General features: G+C 42.0%; 1 protein-coding gene across 1 annotated transcript in view; it reads left to right on the top strand.

Moving 5' to 3' along the window:
- Positions 1–21,136, top strand: part of bckdhb (branched chain keto acid dehydrogenase E1 subunit beta) — a 54,410-nt gene that overhangs the window by 19,377 nt on the left and 13,897 nt on the right. Inside the window, exon 9 of the mRNA XM_030394830.1 lies at positions 21,011–21,097. Coding sequence (XP_030250690.1) covers positions 21,011–21,097 — 87 coding nt within the window. The remainder of the gene's footprint in view (positions 1–21,010; positions 21,098–21,136) is intronic.

Genomic DNA, 21,136 nt, shown 5'->3' with positions numbered 1-21,136 from the left:
AAGGGAATACCTTGGAATGTGACTGCCAGCACCCAAAGTTTTGTCAGCGGAACATTGTTTCTAAAAAAAAAAAAATAAAAAAAATTGATCAAGGAGAAGACAAAAGTTCACACACTTGGCCCCAAATAAACACACGTGCACACATACACTAACGGGACGTATACACATGCATTAATGTATGGAGAGGTGTCAGGCAGAAGCAGCTGCCCCGTATGCGAAAGCCCCGAGCAGTTATGATGTGCGGTGCCTTGCACATCAATAGTGCCCAGGAGGTGAACTCGCACCTTTCCTGAGCGGGTCTTGAACCGGCCCCCCTCGAGGCCCCCAAGCCAAGTCCCTTCAAACTGACCGACCACTGAGCTTCGGTGCTTTTGACTGATCAGTGTATATTCATCATTGCATGTGATGTTATCCCCGTGTAGTCCTGTAACATGGTGTCGTCTTTACTTGACATGTTTTTTTTTTTTTACTTTGTAAAAAGAAAAGTGGATGAGTTGATGGAGTCTTCTGTAAAGTCTCTTCTTCTCTGATGAATAGAGTCTTTGGACCGGTACTATTCTAAGCGTTGGAGAGGGAGTAGCCATGACATTGTGTCAACTTCTTAATTCAAAAGATTGTACACCTGGTGTCCAGCTTTTCCGGCTTCCACACATCTCGGTAAAGCTGGCCTTTTGTAGTGCTTATTAACTGGCCGTCAGATGCGGTGTGTGTGTGTGTGTCTGTGTGTGTGTCTGTGTGTGTGTGTGTGTGTGTGCGCAGACAGTGAGATAGGCCGCAGACGCACATCCGGCTTCTGGCAGCCAATTAAAATTTCCTGTGAGTCACATTTACCTCGCGTATCTTTTTAGTCAAGGGTGTGTGCGTGTGTGCATGTGTGTGTGGTGAGCTGATTTATATGTAGCCTGTGTTGTTTTTGAGCGTGGATGTATAAAATAAATGAAGAATGATGTGTCTTTAAGCATGAGAGATCATTAAGGCAGCGCTCTGGACGAACATGCCATCTTTCTGTTTCCTGAGGGATCCATTCTGGCAGCCATCAGCTATACTTGGATCTAAATATATTCAGCCCTCTTGTTGACAAAGGAGATCATGGGCAGAATTTGCTGTAAACGTAGAGAAAAAGTGAGTGTATTTTATGTTGTCCCGCTGTCCAGTGCGGTCCGGTAAATGTAATAGTTGTTCTTTAAGGGATAAACAAAATGGCTGGTTTACCTCTGCCAGACCAGCGGCTCAGATGATACAGTACACTGGCCGAGTACGACAGGGAGACTTTCCACAGAGTACGTGTGGAGATGCATTTGTCATAAAGATGCTCATGTTAGGAGCACATGCCACATTTAAGCTTTTGATTCCTTACTGAGTGGTCTGTCTAGCTCCTGATTGTGAAGTGGCTTTTATTGTTGTTCAGACGGCCAATTAGCCAATGTTTCGGTGCGTTCTTAAATGATCGACATTTTTTATTTTTTTTTTGTCTTGGCTTCAAATTGGCGTGTCAGCAGTATTTTAAGAAATCTCAGCTCTCATTATTGTATTACTCCATCTTTGCTGATTCAGCCTCATTTTCAGGTTTTCCAGATTCAATAAATCTGGCCAACATAGAATCGGAGTGGCTCGCCAAGGCTGGTCAGTAGTACAGTCACACAGACAGAGACGGCACCATATACGGGTCCTGTTGGGCAGCAGCTTCTGCACCCAATGGCCCTCCTTTTTTTTTTTTTTCTGCCCTCGTTTGTTTCTTCACCTACTGTAACTTCTTGAATTTGTGAGTGCTGGCTTCTAAACAGACCTGTCAAAGACCAATCTGCGGCATCAATTTGCTGATGTGGCCAAGATGAAGTCAGAATATTTAGGAATGCCCGACATGAGGGGTCCAAAGTCTGTCTATGCTTTCCACAAGCACAGGGCGGCTGTGTCTCAGGAGGTAGAGAGGTCGGCCACCAATCGGAGGGTTGGTGGTTTGATTCCTGGCCCTGCAGTCTACATGTCAAAATATCCTTTAGCAAGATACTGAAACCCAAATCGCTTTCATTGGTATGTGAGTGTGTGTACGTGTGTTGTTATCGCTCCTGATGAGCAGGTGGCGCCTCGCATAGCAGCCTCTGCCACCAGTGTATGAATGTGTGCGTGAATGGAGGAATGCTGATTTGTTTTGTCAAATGCTTTGATTGGTCACAGAGACAAAAAAATATAAATACAATCCATTGTACAAAAAAAAAGATGTCAGTAATAATGTGAAGTCAAATAATGCTTTTTCTATTTTACCAGAGGCTGCTGGACAAATTGGATTGTTTCTTACCTTTATTCATTCTAGGACCATCACTTTTTTATAAAGTCAGTTTGAATTTGATGTAACTTAACACGTAATTAGTTGGGATTTATTCAAATATTTTCCATAGAGTGTAAAGTTATGTATGAACTTCTGGCAGGGGTCATGAGGATGAGTGTTGTGACCAGGAAGAAGTTGGACAAGCTTGCGTAGTTTCTGGTGCCTCCGCTGGCTTACTTAGGTTGCAGCTAGCAGGTTGTTGTTGTTGATGAGTAAGGCAGCTGCTTTTTACTAAGTCAGGAAACAGGCTTATTTTTGTTGGTTGTTTTCCCATCTACAGTTTAGAACCCAAAATACTTTCACACACTGCTTCTCGGATGCTTCAGTGTTTTTGATTTTTCCAGTCAGGACAGCTTTGCTTGCCTCGTGTCCTCCTCCACTTTTAGTGATAAGCTTAGTTTACTGATGGATTGACCGGGCACACAGTAGGTCAAGCTGGATTTTAGGAGCTTCTGTTGGATTATGATGCAAATGGAAAATATTTTTTTCTAAACTGTTCAAGCAAAACTTTTGGTTATGAATAAAATGTGACAGCCATTATCCCTCCTGAGCCAAGTATAGTATAGAGAGCTATAAACGGCGCATTACCAACCTCACAATTAAGAGTTGAAAGTGTTATTTTCCTTTTCCTGATTGATGTGTTCAAAGAGCCAACTCGACCACAACACTATTTCTTTCACTAACTGTACAAAATGTTGTGGGCCCAGAGGCTGTCACTTCAAGGTGTGGCAATGTGTTCTGGTGAAAAAAGTCTGTTTTTATAGCCTCTGTTGTGTTGGTATCTCTTAGTTACTGGCTGAGCATGAAGCTCAAGTCTGTCTGCCTTCCTCACTCTCTCAGTATTATTGGACGCATCCCACAGATTTTTGTTCATTTCAACCACAGGGAGTTAGTCAGTCAGGGCATGTCCTCTTAACAAGTCTCTGCTAGCCTGTCAGTTTGCAAGCCCCCATCTGCTCCTATAAAAGTCATCCATCCCTCTCAAGTCTTTCTCTTGAGTATGAAACACTCACACACCTCAAGATGGATCCAGAAACATTGTTTTTTTTTATTCCTCCCATTCTCCCTTAAATACACAAGTGTCCTGTCCAGCATAACTCATATCTCAGCTGTCCACCTTATATCCTTCGTGTGTGGCCTTGTTTACTCGGCATGCACCTGTCTGGCAGGGTGAAGGCTGGCGGGAAGACCCTCTGAATTTTGTGCAGCATGCAGACCTTTCATGAAAACGTTCCCTGCAAAGAAGACAGGTTTTGAATAATGTGAGTTCATGCATTAAAATTGGTGTATAATTGGATCTGTTTTCAATTACATACAATTGGTGACAGCACAGAGTGTTCCCTAAGCAGTGAGCGGTGCATAAACACAGACCGACTCTACCCTGTACCACAGCACCACAGCACCACAGCGAACATGTGGGATGCAACCAAACGGGAAACTTAAGTTCAGTGAGGACAGAAGCATCTAATTTTTCGTACTCATAACAGTCTCATAACAGTTTAACTTTGTGCATGCAGCCTGACCAAAAAGGAATTTAAAAAGCATTTCCAAGCCTAATATTTTTAAACAATAACTGCTCCGTCTGTGAGTTGCAGCTTTTGTTTGAACCTGTCAGAATTGCAACACGTCAAAGCAATTTTCTATTCTCATCAAACACGTTGGGAATAATCGTGCCAAAGTGCTTTGTCATTAGATTTTGATGTAATCATCAAATATTTGGAAGCGGTGGTGACTCTGACTCTGTGTGTTCAGGACTTGAGGTGGCCTGTCGGTCTATGGTTGGCCAGCTAACAGCCTTTATCCAGTTCATTGTCTTCCCTTAAGTGTGTGTAAACTTCCTCCCTTGATAGATGTGTCTCTTGGCCCAAAGTCTCTGTGACTGCAGCGCTGCCTGGAGCTCAGCCCTCATAGTGATGCAACCAATTTTGGCTGAACCTGTTCAACCCTCCAAAACACACGCAGGAGGAGTTACTTAAGGACCTGCAGCGCACAAGTGCACCAATATCTCAAGCCTGAAAACGTATAAATACATGTGTGTCCGGGTCACATACAAAGGCAGAATTTAATGGTTGATGGAGGAGGTAGAGATGTGAGGGGGGGCTGAGGAGGAGGAGGAGGAGGAGGAGGAGGAATGTGCAGCAGCATCTGTTCTGATTCTTGGAAGTGATGCAGGTTGCATTGCCTGTGTGTTCTGAGTGCTCTGGCGTCTGTTGACTCACTGTACAGATAAGAACTCCTTATCAAGGCTCTGCTCACCCCCTCACTCTCACTTAATGGTTTCAAGCTGTAATGTGTGTCCCGAGCCAGAGACGGCAGGTAAATACAATGTTTGGAAGCAGGCGGGAGTCAGGCAGGACAGAGTGCGCTCAAATATGTTTGTTTGTCATGTGCTGAGGTGGAAGAAGACACAAAAGCAAATGGACTCAGGGAGCCACCAGTGTTTTCTGCTCAATTTCAAGTTCCACTGTTGTTCTAATCTTGATGGCTGTGGCTGTTACTGTTTTTAAATACCACCTTCCATAATTAAATGGGCTGAATAATCATTTGAAGTTGCCATGACATTAGCAGAGCAGCGCACCACAGATTGATGGAAAGTCTTCCAAATTGCGACCTCACATTAATATGGAACATAACAATTTTAAAAAGACGATACTTAAAAAAACCATTTAATCGTCTGTATTTATGCAAAACTGGCTCTGGCTTCCTCACATGGAAACAATCTTTTGATAATGAATAAAAACGGACTCTGGAGGTTTAAACCATAATTTGAATATTTATGACTAATAAAGTAGTCTGGCTGTTGCTTTCTGTGGGGAAAACCAAACAAGACCACTCTCGTCTCAGCCTCCCCTGAAAATGTTTTGGAAAATTTGATCCAATGTCAAAATGTTGGAGTGTCAGAATTGTTGTGGTTAACTGAGCTTTTATATTTGCTGATCAGCTTTCCTCCCCCAATAATCCCCAGTTTTGACCCAGGACTGTTCTGCCACATCTGGTAGTAGCGTTTTTAATAACTCCATAATAATAATAATAGAGAGTTTAGCTGCATTCACAGGAGACCCTGAGCTCAGTTACAAACTAAATGATGATGATGTCAGCTTAGTAATGGTTCCACAACTAAAAGGATTTATTTTTGTCAGGTGGTTGGTTGGGAAAAAAATATATTTTTAAATTTTGATTGTACAGAAGCCAGAAAAAAGTGACAAATTTATATTTTACAAGGTCTGGACAAGTTCCCTGTCAACCACTTAAGGCGTCTGCTTTGACATCTGCTGCTCAGAGCAGCCTCATTATCCTCGTGTTTCAGCTACAATCACATAGAATCATGAAAATGTACAGAGCCCGTCCAATAACGCCAGGTTTCTGAACGGCCACATGGAAATTCGTTGAAACAAGTCTGCTGGCAAATCCTGGTTCAGTTACACGATCCAGTTTTACTTGGTGCTTGTGAACATGGCACAGCAGGTTTCATTTAAGTTCCCACCACAATAGTGATGCTGAAGCCCAACCTTTAAATCTATTCACTGATTGGGCTAATGTCTGAACTCGCTCACTGCTCGTCCTTGATCCAGCAGCAGCAGCAGCAGCTTCCTCTGAGCTCTGCATTTCCATGAAAGCCAACGGAAGAACATAAAGTAGAAATTATGGTGCATCCCTTTTGCTCCATTTCCCAACTAGAAAGAAGAGCCTTGAGCTTGTCAGGATGATAATATTGTAGAGCAGCAAATCACAGCAACTAACAGGTGGCCTCCAGATGATGATCCAGGACCCGCTTGTGTTTAGGACTGCTGCGATTATCAAGAAGGGCTTGTTTCCACTTATTTTTGATATGGTATTATTCAAAGAAGAGCAAGGCAACAGGAAAGAAAATAGCTGCAAAACCATCTGGACAGCAGAATTGGCACGTACTGTGGAAGGTGTGTTAATAAACCAAGAACAGCAGAAATAATAATGTGATTAAAACATCTGAATAACAGAATACATTTTAAACATTTTAATATAAGGTAGGTAAGGTTTCACTCAGTTTGGTATAATTATAATGGTGCATCTGAATCCATGTATAAAAAAGATGATAAATTGGCTTTTTAAACTTTTTTTTATTGTTTACTATTCTTAGTAGTCATAGCAGCAATGGTAAAGTGCGATTTGTATCTATGTTTCTGTATCAGTCACTCTGAAATTAAAGTTGATTAATAGGATGATAGCCTTCAGAGCAGCAATTTCGTATTACAGGGGTTTTTTGTGCTACAGGAGGGTATGAAGAACGATTGTGTCCCAACCAGTTTGGAAATGAAACAGAAATTATGATTAGTTATTTTAAGAAATGTGAAAAGCTTAGAATAAGTGAATACAAGACTGATGGAAATCCGAAAGTGGCGTGAGACGCATTCCTGCCAGATGTTGAAAAGGTGTTGATGCATTGGTCTCTCGAAGACGCATATGCATCTATCTTCATAGTGAATTGGCGTAATTATATCAGTCAGTAGTCTGTGGAAATATCTACTCAGTCTGTTCTTTCTTAATGCGTCCATGGTCTTGTCTCCTCTGGCCAAGTGATGATGGCATCTAAAGTTGCACTGGAACATTGTTTTCTGTCAAGCAATAAAGAAAAGGTTTTCCAACCACTTCTACATATACCATCAGATACAAGGAGTACTAAGCTGCCGTAGCATTGGGTGGGTGAGAGAAGTTAGAGTTACGGCCTGTGGAGACGATTAAATTAATGTCAGGCCCCTTGGCAGATTAACATGCAGGCAGGTAAGTAAAGACAGACTCTTAATTCTTTTAAATGCATAGCTATATTATTGATTCATTACTACATATATTTATAGGGGCACCACATTCATACTCAGAATTTTAATTACAATATTGATTAAAACTTTATGTAAATTTTTTCCATAGTTGAATAAACAAGTTCTCAGGGCAAACTACGGTCCCCAGAAACCTGTTTGAGGCTAGAAAGGTGGCATGATCCACCAAATAAAAACAAATTAAAACGGTATGAAATTGTGTTGTCCTTTAAGGTCAGTATGAAAATGAAGGAGCGTGTTTTATTTAGTTTGTTTGAGCATAAAAAATCAGCCAGTGAATCTCTTCAGATTAAAATTGATTCCCCCATAACTACATAATGCACCTTTTCTACACTTCATGTAGAAACATGTAAATTTAAAGCCATTAGGAGACAGAGAGACGGGAAGAGAAAGAAGAACAACTAGTGTCATAAAGTGCAGCACTTACCATGTCTAGGATCTCATGACACCGACCGGTGATTGGCCCTACTGTCTTAGCATCTAACAACTGTTCTCAAGGTTAGCTATTAATATGTCAAATGAGAAATGAGAATCCCACACAGAGAACATTGAGTTGGCAGGAAGTTGGAAATGTGCTGGAAATTGCATTTTTTTTTTTTAAGGACGGGAACCCCTCATGTGTGCCAGAGGATTGTTCCCAGGAAAAACACACCAGACAGTGTGTTTGGAACAGCCGATGTAAAACCTTTGATGAACTCGCTGTACATTCAGTCAGCTTTGTCATATCAAGTGTTTTGAGATAATTACAAAGTGTCATGGGATATTATTGTGATCCTGCAGATTATTTAGACCCAGGCTGTCAGTGGATTTTGCCCTTACTTTGAGAGCAGGCCAGATTTGACACCCAGTGCGGTGGTGAGCAGACTCTGACTTTATCTGAATCTGAGGTCTGGAGCCAGGCCAGGGAATGGGGCGGACGCCTGCTAGCGATTAGCACGCAGACAGGCCGGGCTCATGCCTGTGTTTCCCTTTCAGCCGAGGGGTCGCAGCCACCACAACACTCTGAATATCTTTGGCCCACTTTTACACACACACACACACACACACACACACACACACACACACACACACACACACACACACACAGGAAACAAATCAAAGTGGAAGTAAATGGCACAGGAAGAAAGTGGCCAGAGGTTTGGGCCCTTCTCCCCGCGTTATTATTGTAGCCCACGTCTGTAATTACAATGTTAACACTGCGCTCTGTGGACTGAACCAGCGGGACTTTGTGGGGTAAAAGAAAACATGTGGGGCAAGAGAGAGAGAGAGAGTCGGGAGTGTGGGGGGGATCATGTGTGTCATGATTCTGTTGTGTGTGGTGCCGCAGCAGTGTTTCGGTGGTTATATCACTGGAAAATTACTCATGGCTGTTTTTCGGCGAAAGGGCCAGCTCCTCCGTCTCTCTGGTGGTGTCGCCGGTGAAAAGTATGGCGTAATGCAACACTGCAAAAGGAATTAATCCTTGACCAGCACTTCAGTTTACAGTATTCGGGTAATTTATATGGATAAGAATAGTAAATTAACGAAGGCCACTTGTGGCTTACCAAAAATGTTGAAGGTATCGTAATCTCCCCTCTGTCTCCTCCAGTCCCCCTCCACCCCCCACTTGACTGTCTGCTTCTGACTTCTTTTCCATTCTTCCTCCTGGCCATTACTAATGCTTACATTCCACAGCTAGGTACTGGAGATTTCTCAAATTCTTCCCAGTGTCACTCACCAGAGAAACGTGGCCAAATCCACACTAGACGCATTGAAAAATGATATAGGCTCATGGCTCTGATGGATTCTGAGAGATAAGACGTATTGTGAGTGTTCGCCATGGTTGTTCTGTTGGATTTTTAAAAAGACGGAGCTGTTCATCTGTGGTAGTCATTCTCTAAACAGATGAGATTAATTACCAAAGAAAAATGGCTGCAAAAATCAAAATGATATGTGAAATCACACCTTTCTACTCCATCCATCCGATGCGGTGATTGTCAGTAAACACTAATTCGGCACCATATGATAATGGCAGACATGATGATGGCAGTGAGTGTTATGAAACAAGCCCTCTAAAAGCAAAAGGCACTTTAGATTGGATCGCTCATTGCTGTTTTTGGGCCAGGTCGTCAGTTTTCCACTGGAGAGGACGGTTTAGTTAAGAAGCCTTGGCCTGAGGTGTGGGCAGATTGAGATCATTGAGGTCAGCCTGAAGGCCGATAGCAGGACTGAGTGGAAAAGGCAAGAGTGTCTGAAGTCACAAGGGCACAGTGACATCCAAGAGGTCCTCTAAGATGCAACACACACCACCAGATAGTCCGTTGCCCAGGGATTCTCCAGATCCTTTAAAAGTCAGTTATAAATCATCGAGTTATTGACATGAACTGAAACCTAACCAAAAACTAATAAAAGGGTTTCATCAATCTTAAATGAAGGTCTTTGTGTTTTTCTTTTTTCAAGACTACTCCTAATATTTAATCGAAAACACATTTACTGATGTGTTTTGTTTTTTTTCTTGCGATGTTTTCAAATTCCCTTTCAAACATGATTAGGAATTGTTAACAATTATTTAAACTCTCAATTGTTTTCGTGTATTTTTTAGACTTTCCATTTATTGTTTCTAAGCTTGGATTAACTGTGTTCATTTTTGAACTTTTTTGACTGCACTTCAGAGTTTACTGTTTGGCCATTACTCTGAGGTCTTTCATACTAAAGTCGCTGAGGGTTTTAAAAGTTCAAGTACATTAAAAGTACATACAGTTTTCCAAAAAAGAAAAAATATAATTTTTGGACTCTAGTGGAACTGGTTCTTTATGACATCTTGTGATTTATGTTTTAGCGCTTGTAATGCCAAAGATGTGCTGTCAGCCTTGTTGGTGGTGGGAGATAGCCAGCTAGGCTCATTAGCTTCCACTCGGTATGTGCATACATTTGGCTGTAAGCCCTCAAATGCAGTTGTGACAAACACTTGTAATGGAGGCGGGATATTATACAGTATAACAATGCATTTTTGATTGTCCGAAATTACATCAGTGCACTGAAACCGTAAACTTCACTGGAACTGTAAATATTATAATGTACCCCGAGCATCTTTTTCTGCAAAATGTTTTCATATCAGTTCATATCGGGAAAACATACACCAAAACCAATATACCTGTGATAAGCCAATATCGGTTGATACGTTTTGCCAACCTATCTATCGGTCAGGCTATACACTGTATGTTACAGTGTGATAGGAATAAGGGCACAAAGTATAAAGTTTGGTAGCTTAACATAGTGAGTGCTCAAACCACAAATGGGACTTACAGCTGACAGTGTCAGCCCATGCAGCTGGTTCACTACCTGTTTCACCGTTAGAATGGAAGTGGTTTTGTATTTTTATGATTTTGACCTAATTACTACACACTTTTTATACCAGTGATGTCAGTGAAAGGATTTCATTACCTAAGAAGGAATTGAGTTTAGTGTTAACCAGTTGTTGAATGTCAATGATTAAGACTCAGTTTTCTTGCACTTTAACTTTGGATTTCTCACAAATCTTTTTTTAGCACACTTCATATGAACGACAATAAAAACATCAAGATTACTATAAATCGGATGGTTCGTAATGTTGACGTGTGTGTGTGTGTGTGTGTGTGTGTGTGTGTGACGGTCATATTGACTTAAAGAAGGCTTAGTCACTGCTTGTAAAACTGACAATAGATTTGGGACATGGCTGATATTTCTCATTTTGTGCAGCATTGATGGGAGCCAGATGCAGTCATCTCCATGCTCCTGTAGGAATGTCACGGGTACTGGGACCTATTAAACAAGTTTCCTGTTGTGGAGGTTTATGAAGCGCTGCAGCAGGGGGTTTGTCTTGGTCTTCTTTTTCATAACCTCCTTATATTGTATTACATATTTTGTGGTGACTTAAAGGTGGTTTAATAAAATGGTGGTGGTGTCATGTGATGCTACTGCCACAGTAAAACACCACTGCTTGTATAGCATTTGCTTTGATCATTGTCATCGTCTCTGTTTGTATAAAACTTACCCAGTGGAATGAACACTTTTTATTCATTATCACACACTGTGTTATGATTACCGTATGCGGTGAGGATGCATTTGCTTTTTATTTATGAGGCACAATGAAATTGTGGCAAAAGGCTTTATTTGGAAGTCATCCAAATGCAAACACTGCAAAATCAAAGCAGTTTATGAACTGAAAATTATACAGTGTGGAATAGGATTCAAGGATTTTTTTTTTCATGAACTCTAGTCCTCCCACAACACTGTTATAGGCGTTTAAAATTCCCTTTAGGCAAAGAAAATTGGCTTCACTCATTGGTTTATATATTTCACAAGGAAACGCATGAATTTAATAACAAAAAGGAAACTTAAGAGGTGCAGAACACAGCCACAGAAAAGTTTAGTAGTTGATTAAAACGATTACAACCTGGATTCAACAGGTCTGCAAATAAATTACAGGGACTAGGTCTTCAACTCATAACTTTAGATGTTTAATGATTGGCTGATTATTTCCTCAATAGTCTGTAAAAGAAATAAATACAATTATATAAAATAAAAAATCTCAATGAAACTTAGTCCAAAAGTCAATGCAACGTCTTCAGAGTATTTATGGTACAAACAGTACATAACCCAAAAAATAGTCAAGTATCACATTGGAGAACCTAGACTATTAATTGATTATTAAAATAGCTGCCAGTGAATTATCTTTTTCAGCTGACTAACTTTTCTGACTATTTAATTGGCTAATCATTTCACCTTTAGCAGAGACACCTGACTTTGAGTGTGTTGTAGCGGAGATACCACCAGAATGTTTTAACAAAGTGAAAGTTAAACTACTTTTAAAAGTTAGTCTGTTAAAATGTCTCATAGTAAAACGTTACTGTGTTTATGTATAAAGTGGTGGTGGGATAAAGGCTGGAGTGGTCATCTACGTCTTCCTTTGGAGTGTTACAACAATCAAGGAGTTTTTATTGTACTCACCTGTCTGATTAGTATTCTTTGAGCCTTGTGCACCGCTTGGTCCTTCATAGTTTCAGTTCCTTCCGATCTTTCGTCATTGATTTTAAATGGATGATAAAGTCCACTCAATCTTTGTCCCTCTGCAGCTTTTTAGTTGAATGAGTGCTCAGGAATGGTTACAAACATCAAAAAGGTTGTGCCCGTTGTGAACTGAGAAGTCACTACTGGAGGGCCCTCTGTGAGCTGGACCCAGCATACGTGTGGGTCAAGCAACATTGTTGGTGTGTGAGTTGGGTCACTAAGAAAGTGCATTTAAGTGATTAGGCTAGATTTGTTTTAGTCTGTGTCAGTATAATAATGCTAACCTTAACCATAAGCCATAATGAAGTTATCCTTAATTTTATTACAACGGAGTTGCAACTGCGGCATCTGTATCTGTGTCTCCTCTCGGAGCTCTGCTCTACCCTTTACCATGACTTTTTTATGTAACTTTGGCTTTTACACTGTGAAGTATGGGACTTTAAATGCAGATACCTGAGATGGAAACAAAAAAATGAGTGTTTCTTTCAAAATACACAAAATTACAAGTACATAAAACAAATTTATAACCATGCAGTGGCCAGCTGTGACCTACTTTGTTTAATTTCCTTGGTTTCCATCCTTGGTCTGCCTTTTCAGTCTATTTACTTTACATTCCAAATAGTTCCACCTTATACAGGTTATCCTGCTGAGTGAAAATCCTCCCTCCAAGAAATTGTGAAGACGTTACATCCCAAAAAACAACCTTTTGTTATGTTATACATCATTTTACAGGACCTACAAAAAGACGTTGATTGATTTTTATGAGCTTACTGTCTGCTCATACATGCAGCAGTCTGCGGGATGCTCACAAAGTGCTGTCATCAAGTTGGAGTGTGTACAGTAGTAGTAGTGTGTCTGTTTGTACACACTGGTGCACTGTGTGTGTGTGTGTGTGTGTGTGTGTGTGTGTGTGTGTGTGTGTGTCAGAGAGTAATTGAGATGAATTGGTTTTAATGGGTCTTTATGGGATGTTTGGAGTTATTTCTGTCTGAGGTCTCCTCTGGCGTCCTGGCTCCTCTGGAGGATGGCTTGGCCCTCCGCCCAGCGCCGAGGCTGTTCTACACTTTCTCCCCTGCTCTTTCATTCTCATGCTCTCTCACCCTCCCTCTCTCTGACTGGTTCTCACTTTCCCTCTCTGTCGTGAGAGAGAGCGAGGAAGCGAGCGAGTGTATGGCACCGAAAGAGTGAGTGAGTGTTTGTGTTTCCTCCCGCCCTGCCTCCTTCTCAGCGCTGTGACTTAACCGGGCCTCAAGTTCGCCGAGCACTCACCCCTCTCTGCTAATCGCAGAGTTCCACTTTAAAGGCCCCAGCAAGTAGTCAAGCCTTGTCCCTGCTCTCATTTGTCACGGAGATCACATGGTGGCGCATGAGTTAGGACCCTGCGGTGGCCTCACAATTACAGGGTCGGCAGAAGGGAGCGAAGCCAGCGGATCCAGCGGCAAGGACGACTCCTCAGTGGCGGCACAGAACTAAACTTTCTCTTCCTGTCGCAATTTGATGGACGGCCCGAGGGAAGAAGAGGAATACTATGTGGGAAGACCGGGAGTCAGTTACAGTCCAGCATGTGTTTGTATGTGTGTACAAGCACAGCAGATTTTGTTTTTGTCATCACCCCCTATTTTTAAATCATTCTCGACCAATTTAGTGGCGTAAAAATACAGATCCAACAAATAAGTGTTGGCAACTTGTTCTGGAAAGACTTGCCATGTGTTTTGAACCTTCGAAAGCACATTATGTGATTCTGCACCAGTGAAACCGCAGCCCAGTTTAGCTTCAAGTATGGACTGTTTTTATTCACTTCTCATCCCCGTAGTCTGTACACTGTCCTTTTAGAATGAGTTAGTGCTGTCATAAATGTGTACTGTATAAATATATACTTTGCAAAGATGCCGCTGTTTTTCTAAATCTCTTTTAACCCCTTTATGAATGTCTCCTTTTCAATGAGATGACACCTCAAATTCCACAATGACATTGGCAGCAGGAGGCAACTTCTGAAAGTAACTCACCGTCACTGTCAAAAATTGTAAATCAATCAATCCTGAATCAACAGCGTATGAAAAGCTGTGTGTCTGCATGTGTGGGTGTGTACTGGCACACAGTATATCCACGTGCATATGTAGCTGTGTGGCTTGCGTGCACATGCCTTTGTGGGGCCCCCATCTGCTTATTTGTCTGAGTGTATATGCCATGGGAGAGTGACAGTGCTGACCCTAGCCTCTGAGGCCATGCCAGGTCATTGGCCGCCAGCCTCTGAGTGGTGAGGCCGCGTAGTGGGGAGCGCTGGGACTGAGTGCACAGGCAGAAAAAGGGTAAATGGATGGTTTGAGGGATGGAGGGAGTGAGGATGACGAAGATGAGATAAACCGCAGCACAGAGGATCGATGAAGTCGAGAAGGAAAGGAGCCCGTTGAAAGAAGAGACAGATCGTAGTGAGGACGGAGCGAGAGCCAGAGGACGAGCTCCATGCTGCTCATTAGGTTTGGGTGTGTATGGGAATGGCAGTAAACATGACATTTCCCCTGCAGCCAGCGGAACGACTTCGGCATCTAATGACAGCCCTGCAGCACAATGAGTAGTAAAGCTGCAGCCACCAGAGCTGTCGCCCAGCCCAGCTACCACCAGCCGCCACCAACCAGGAGCCCTCGTTTTGACTCTGAGCCCGGGCCACAGCAGGGTGGCGGATGTATCAAGGCAGCAGCTTACAGAAGTGAGATGCTGGCTTGATAAATACCGAACAGTAATTGACCTCAAATATTCCATTAACTTGGAGAAGGGTACAATCTTATGTTGGTGGGAATGGTAGCCAGCTGCTTAAGTCTGGCCCCAAAGACTGTATTTTCCTTCCAGATTGAATCTTTAACCTGAGCAGCCATTCAGGTTTATTTATTCAGGAAGTCCATCTACTCAGACTTCTGTTGGCAAACATAAACCGGTGTCCCTGAGGTGATGCCAAAGTGTCCTAGCTGGAACTTAAATCAAGCGGGGCTCCGGGCGTGTATCCTTGTTTTGTCATGTAATTATTGTCTGGGAAAATTTAAGTAGTAAATGATAAGTTGACTAATTTATAGCCTTACTTCCTTGGAGATTATTGGCTTCTCTCAGAAGCTAGACAGTGTAAGGAAACATTCAAAATTGATGCCTGACTTAGTCCAAGAATATTCTACAGTAAAGTGGAGGAATCGGAGAAGAAATGGAATTAGACACACCATAAGATATATTGCAACAACACAAATCAGCTTCTTATGCGCTGAAATTGCAAAACTCCACTTTCTCTTTTGCACTCATTTAATCAGTTTCCCAATCCGGTATTTTAAGGGAAATCCTTTTGTCATCACTCATTACTCCACAGCTGTTATTTTACAGTAAAAACTCCTTTTGACATTGGCTACTTTTTGAAAGAGCTCTGTCTCACTAGCCGGACAGGATCTATTGTGGCTTTTCCATTGGCACTTTTGGGCTTGCTGATTTGCATTTCCATATCCAGTTCAATTGCGCCAAGTTGTACGCTCAAGATGACACATCTCCGGAGTGGGACTGAAGTAAGTTGCATCAATGTTTCATGACCGTAGCCAATCCATGACTACCCCCCTTTCTCTCTCAGACAGGTCTGGTTGTGACAATGTCGTTGATAGAGTTCAAAGAGGAAGACATTTTTTAAAGTCTGTGTTCAGCTCATAGAACTTTTGTGGCTTCTAAACTAAATATTTGTGTTTTTAAGTTCAGTTTACACTAACTATGAGAAATTCACTTGAAATGTTCTTGTTACTGATTTCGTGGAGCTTTCTTAGCAGCAATTCTTTAATAATACTGCAGAGAGGAAGAGTATTTACAGCTGCTCATTTGACCTCTAGGCACAGCCATGGATCAACCCACTGCTTTTAAACGTGTTTGACTCAAGACAAGTGCATCATTAGTTGAAGAAACACCTTAAAACCGGTAGCCCTGTTTTATTGGATCCCTGCAGCCCTGGGCTGACGCGCCAAGTACAACTGAGTCAAGCCAAGCCAGCACATGTGTATGGAAAAGACCCATTTTTGAAACTGAACCCATATTCAGGACGTGTTTCAGCCTGACACTTCCAGGACAGTTCAAGGTTCTATCCTCACCTTCTATTTTTACGAGTCCCTTTGTAGATTGTCTACACTTGTCCACTGTCATTTATATCTACTTAAATATTGCTGCATATTTTGCCATTCCCTGTAATGACCCCTTCTCAATGCTCATATTTTGGTAAGAGAATGCTGTTTGATTCAGAGGACATGAATCACTCAGTAATTAGCTCATCAGGTACGAGTCTGCGATGTAAAACCCTAACACTGATCTACCTGCCAGCTGTCCTCTTGAGGTTGTCTCAAAAGATTCATGACATATTTAACTGTCCTGTCCTCACTCGGGGCATATCATTTCTTCCCTTGGATCCATCTAACTGATCATCTTACAACTACGGATGCACTTCCTGTGGCTCCGCCGCTGTCTCAAATGTAATGGCATGCCCTCGTTCGAGTCACAATTTTCCCAACATGAAAGGTGGCTGTCATGGGCAAATAAGATGGATGGATGACTTTTGAGAAAAGGGTCAAACCGCACAATGAGAGTGGATAGTTCTCTCTCCTGAAAACCAATCCAACACCCGGAAGCAACTGGGGTAAAGGCTATGGCCACAATTACTATGTAGAAGTTAGAGTGCTGTCAAAGCGTCCTGTCAGAGATGTAAAAAGGACTCTGTGTTAGTGGTTGTTTTCTTGTCTCTTGGAACGATGTAATTGAACCTCCGGCAGTGAGGTGAGGCGAATGAGTCTGACAGTTGAGTTGTAAGGCCAGTCATGAGTAGGAGCAATCTGACAAGGAAGCCATTTTATGAAGGACATTAAAAGAGGAAACATACCACTTAAGGCATTCTGAATAGAAAAGTCAGAAACTGATATCCCGCCCCATCCCCTAAAAAGCAAATTGTCTGCTTTATAGCAGTTGAACCAGGAATGATATCAGCAAAACGCGTTCTTCCATTGACAGGAACGCACAGTTGAGATTGACGGCAGTTTTAACCAAATTGTTCTGGCTGCAGATGGATTTAGGATAGGCGTGGAAGAGAAGGAAAGCAACCTAATACACAGGATTACTGAGGAAGGTGAGGTTATGCTATGCTTTGGTGGGGATGAGCTGCACTCTGGATTGAGCTGTAAGAGAAGTTGTTTCGTTGTATTGTGGGCATGTGCATTAGAAGTATAACCTGTGGGAAAAAAGGTATTTTTAACCTTTTTTAATTTGGGTAAAAATCACACAACTTTTTTTAACCAACTTTATATATCAGATATCAGATATACTGATGATTCTATGCCTGTAACTTATACATCAGGTGCAGGTCTGGCTGTCTGCCCATCACTTAACTTATTTTTAGCTACAGATTACTGCCCTTGGGCAGTGCCAAGGTGACTGCCAAGTAATTTTCCCTTTTGTATAGACTGTGAATTAGGGCTAGGCAATATGACAATTTTATGTTATTATCAGGACTATCTCCTGAATTTGTGTATTTCTATATCAATGTTAAAAATGTTGTTTCTTCCTGTTTTTAAAGGCTGCATTACAGTAAAGTGATGAAATATTCTGAACTTACCATAATGTTCTACTTGTTCTTAAAACTTGCCTTCACCCACTTTTGTCAAAATACCCATATTCATCATCATTATTAATATTGTAATTAATATGTTTGTGACTGTATTGTTGCAGTGTTGATATTCAGGTTTTTGGTCAAAAATTATGTTGCCCAGTCCTAGCATTTATGAAATGACTTCGAGAAGATTTCAAGAATATTGAGAGATATAATCTTATATTGTAATAAAGTCCAAAAATAAAGCAATGTTATTTCAGTGCCGAAAGCAGAGTTAGAAATGTGTGCTGCTTGTAGAGACAATTATAAAGCTGCTTGTGTTTTTCTTTCACATGAATCGATGTTTGATATGGTAGAGTGAGAAAATGTCATCATTTGTAAGGCAACAGTGTGAATTATTGTGTTTTTTTTCTGTCTGTGACTGAAATGCAATGACTTCATCTCATTTGAACTCCATTACCTACTGTACTCGGACACTTTTGCCACTTTGCTGTCCCAGACATTACCGCATTTTGCCTTTTTTATTTTTAACATATTGTCATATTATACCCTGGCACGCAGCACTACTTCTAGCATAGCCTACTGAACCACTTTATGCCAGCTAGTGGACTCTAAGCCTGGGACTGTCACTTGTGTTTATGCTGCAGAGTTGTGTCACAAGTCTATTAACTGGGTCATGAGTTTTCCCCAAGCCCTGGAGCCTGAAATTCTATCCCATGATGTTGTAAAAACAGTGGCAGCCTCCCTTTGTGTGAAAAGCATCTGAAGAACGCACTCCTTATGCAGTCAGAGTACTGTGATGGGTCTCCCCTCAGAGAGGTGATAAGCAAGGTTATCGGGGTGATGCTGGTGTCAGGGTACACCGGAAATTACGTTAACTGTGTGTGTGTGTGTGTGTGTGTCTGTGTGTGGGGTGGGGTAGAAGGGTAGGGTAGAAGATTGGCCACTACCGCACCTGTATGAGTCATGGCGCTAAGGCGAAGCTCACAGCAACATGTCACATCAAGACATCGCCCTCCTCTCAACCCCTCGCTTGATTCCTCCTCACTGTGCAGATTGCCAACTGTTGTTATTGTCTTCCAGTGTTGATATTAACTTTCACATTCCTGAAGATGGTGTCATATAATCAGTGATTTTTGCACACTGAGCTCATTCAACTCAACTGGATCGAGATGGCCATTGACAGAGCATTGAGTTTAGCTTTTCTATGCTAAAAACTTTAAAGAATCTTTGAATCACAGCCCCTAAAGTGCCCCAGCAGGAAGAGGCATTATTGGCATCTTATCAAATATTAGTGTCCTACTGTACAAAGTGCTGACTCATTTAGCCCCCAATACTAGTTTATGATAGTGGTACAGTTGGCCACAGTTATTTTATGCTTCACAGCCAAACCCAGGACCTCAGCAATGTAAACACTCGCTTGTTGAGCATCTGCACGAAGCCCTAGAATGCCCCTGTGTTTGATACTGCGCGGTCCTGTCTGAGGGAAGGAATGTCAGGCCTAATTTACATTGCCATATGGACATATGATTCTTATTTGCAGTGGGTTATTTCGTTACAGTGGCTGGTGGCTTGGTTTGTGGCTTTGAGGGAGAGGTGTCTCATATTTAGCCCCCTGTGTTTAAAGAGTGCATTTTGTATGGTGGTGTTATTTCAGTTGAAATCCAGTACACGGGGATTCCACTCCACAGATATATCAATCTCTAAAAATTATAACAGTATTTCAGAGTTTTTCTGCAGTAAGGATAGTTATGACAATATGACAATATTGACAATATATTCATTTGGATTAGAATACACAAAGGCATTTGGAGCTCTATTCAAGGGATATTTGGTCCGCCCTGTTTAACTGGGTGTTTCTGCTTCAGGTGGTCAAATAAGTTTGTATTTTTGCCCCGTTTTGTTGATACAGTCTTCTTGCACTTCTTGCATATTAACCGAATAGCATCCACACCATTTAAGAACAGACTCCTCCACTGTGGAGCCGGTAGCTATGTTACTTTCAGTAACGCTTGTTGTTGATGTGCATTACGGTATGAGGTCAGTACATCAACAAGTCAGAATATATCCATTATAACTAGGATCTTGTCTGCGTGTTATCATTAGAAATTGAAATGATAAAAGTGGGTACAGGCAGCTGAAATAATTTTCCTCGGTACGGAGGCTTGGCTCAGCCACTTGGCACATCCCTTTGGAGCCGACCCCAGGGCAGACCCAGAACTCGCAGGAGAGATTACATATCGCATCTCGCCTGGGGTTCCCTTGGGATTCCCCAGGAGGAACAGGAAAGCGTTGTCTGGGAGAGGGATGTCTGGAATACCCTGCTGAGCCTGCTGCCACTGCAACCTGACCCTGGATAAGAGGCAGAAAATGGATGGATAGATTTTAGAAATTATGCAAAGATTACCGAGAAGGATTTTCAAATCTTCAATGTAACGCAGGCAAAAAACATGCACATCCCTTTTAGTAATGATTCTGAGTTGAGTTTCAGAGGTATGTGCCCCATTTATTGGTGGAAACGAACAGAAATACAACAACTGGGTAGAGGAGCAGAAAGCTTTGCTGAAGTGGCAGAGAACAGACATAGCTTTGGTCTGGACCAGTGGCAAGTGGATGAGATTATAGTATAGTATTGGTTTTATGCTGTGGTAGATAACGGGTGGAGCAGAGGCATCCTTCTGCAGTAATGTCAGGTTATAGAAAACCCAAATGCAAATGCCTGGGAGTCCGAGACCTCTAATGTCCATGATTGTCCCATTGGCCCCGTGTACCAGCCTAAATCAGCCCTCCAGCTCATACTGTTGTGTCATATCCATTTTGCACACACACACACACACACACACACAGACGCAGCCAGACACACATGCAGTCTGAGGGTAGTAAGCAGATATAGCATACCACAGCAGGCAGTATGTGAACCACTTTTTAGTTGGTAACACCCGTCTCCCGGCCCACGTACGGCACCACCATGGCACCTCCAGTAGTTTAAATTTCACCCCTGCAGTGTTTCTTCACACGGTTTGAGTGCATGTTTCAAAAGTGTTTGGTGCCTTTCCCATTATCCCACCAGTAATTATGACACTGTCAGGATGAGTTCAACTTCAGACCTCTTTAAAATGTGTATTACATTAAGCCTTGGCTGCACACACAAGAATACGCTGAGATGATCAATGAAGTACAATGATCAAGTGAATGCTGAACCTTCTGTGATCGTCTGTATGTCTTTTTGTCTTTCAGTCAGTGGTGAAAACCGGACGTTTGCTCATCAGTCATGAGGCTCCAGTAACCGGAGGCTTTGCTGCTGAAATCAGCTCCACAGTACAGGTGAGTGTGTGTGTTCTGTATATGAGAACATACTGTATT

This window comes from Sparus aurata, chromosome 17 (genome assembly GCF_900880675.1).
Source record: "Sparus aurata chromosome 17, fSpaAur1.1, whole genome shotgun sequence".
Taxonomy (NCBI): domain Eukaryota; kingdom Metazoa; phylum Chordata; class Actinopteri; order Spariformes; family Sparidae; genus Sparus; species Sparus aurata.
Note: the sequence above shows the minus strand (reverse complement) of the source record. Positions and strands in the feature narration are given on the sequence as shown.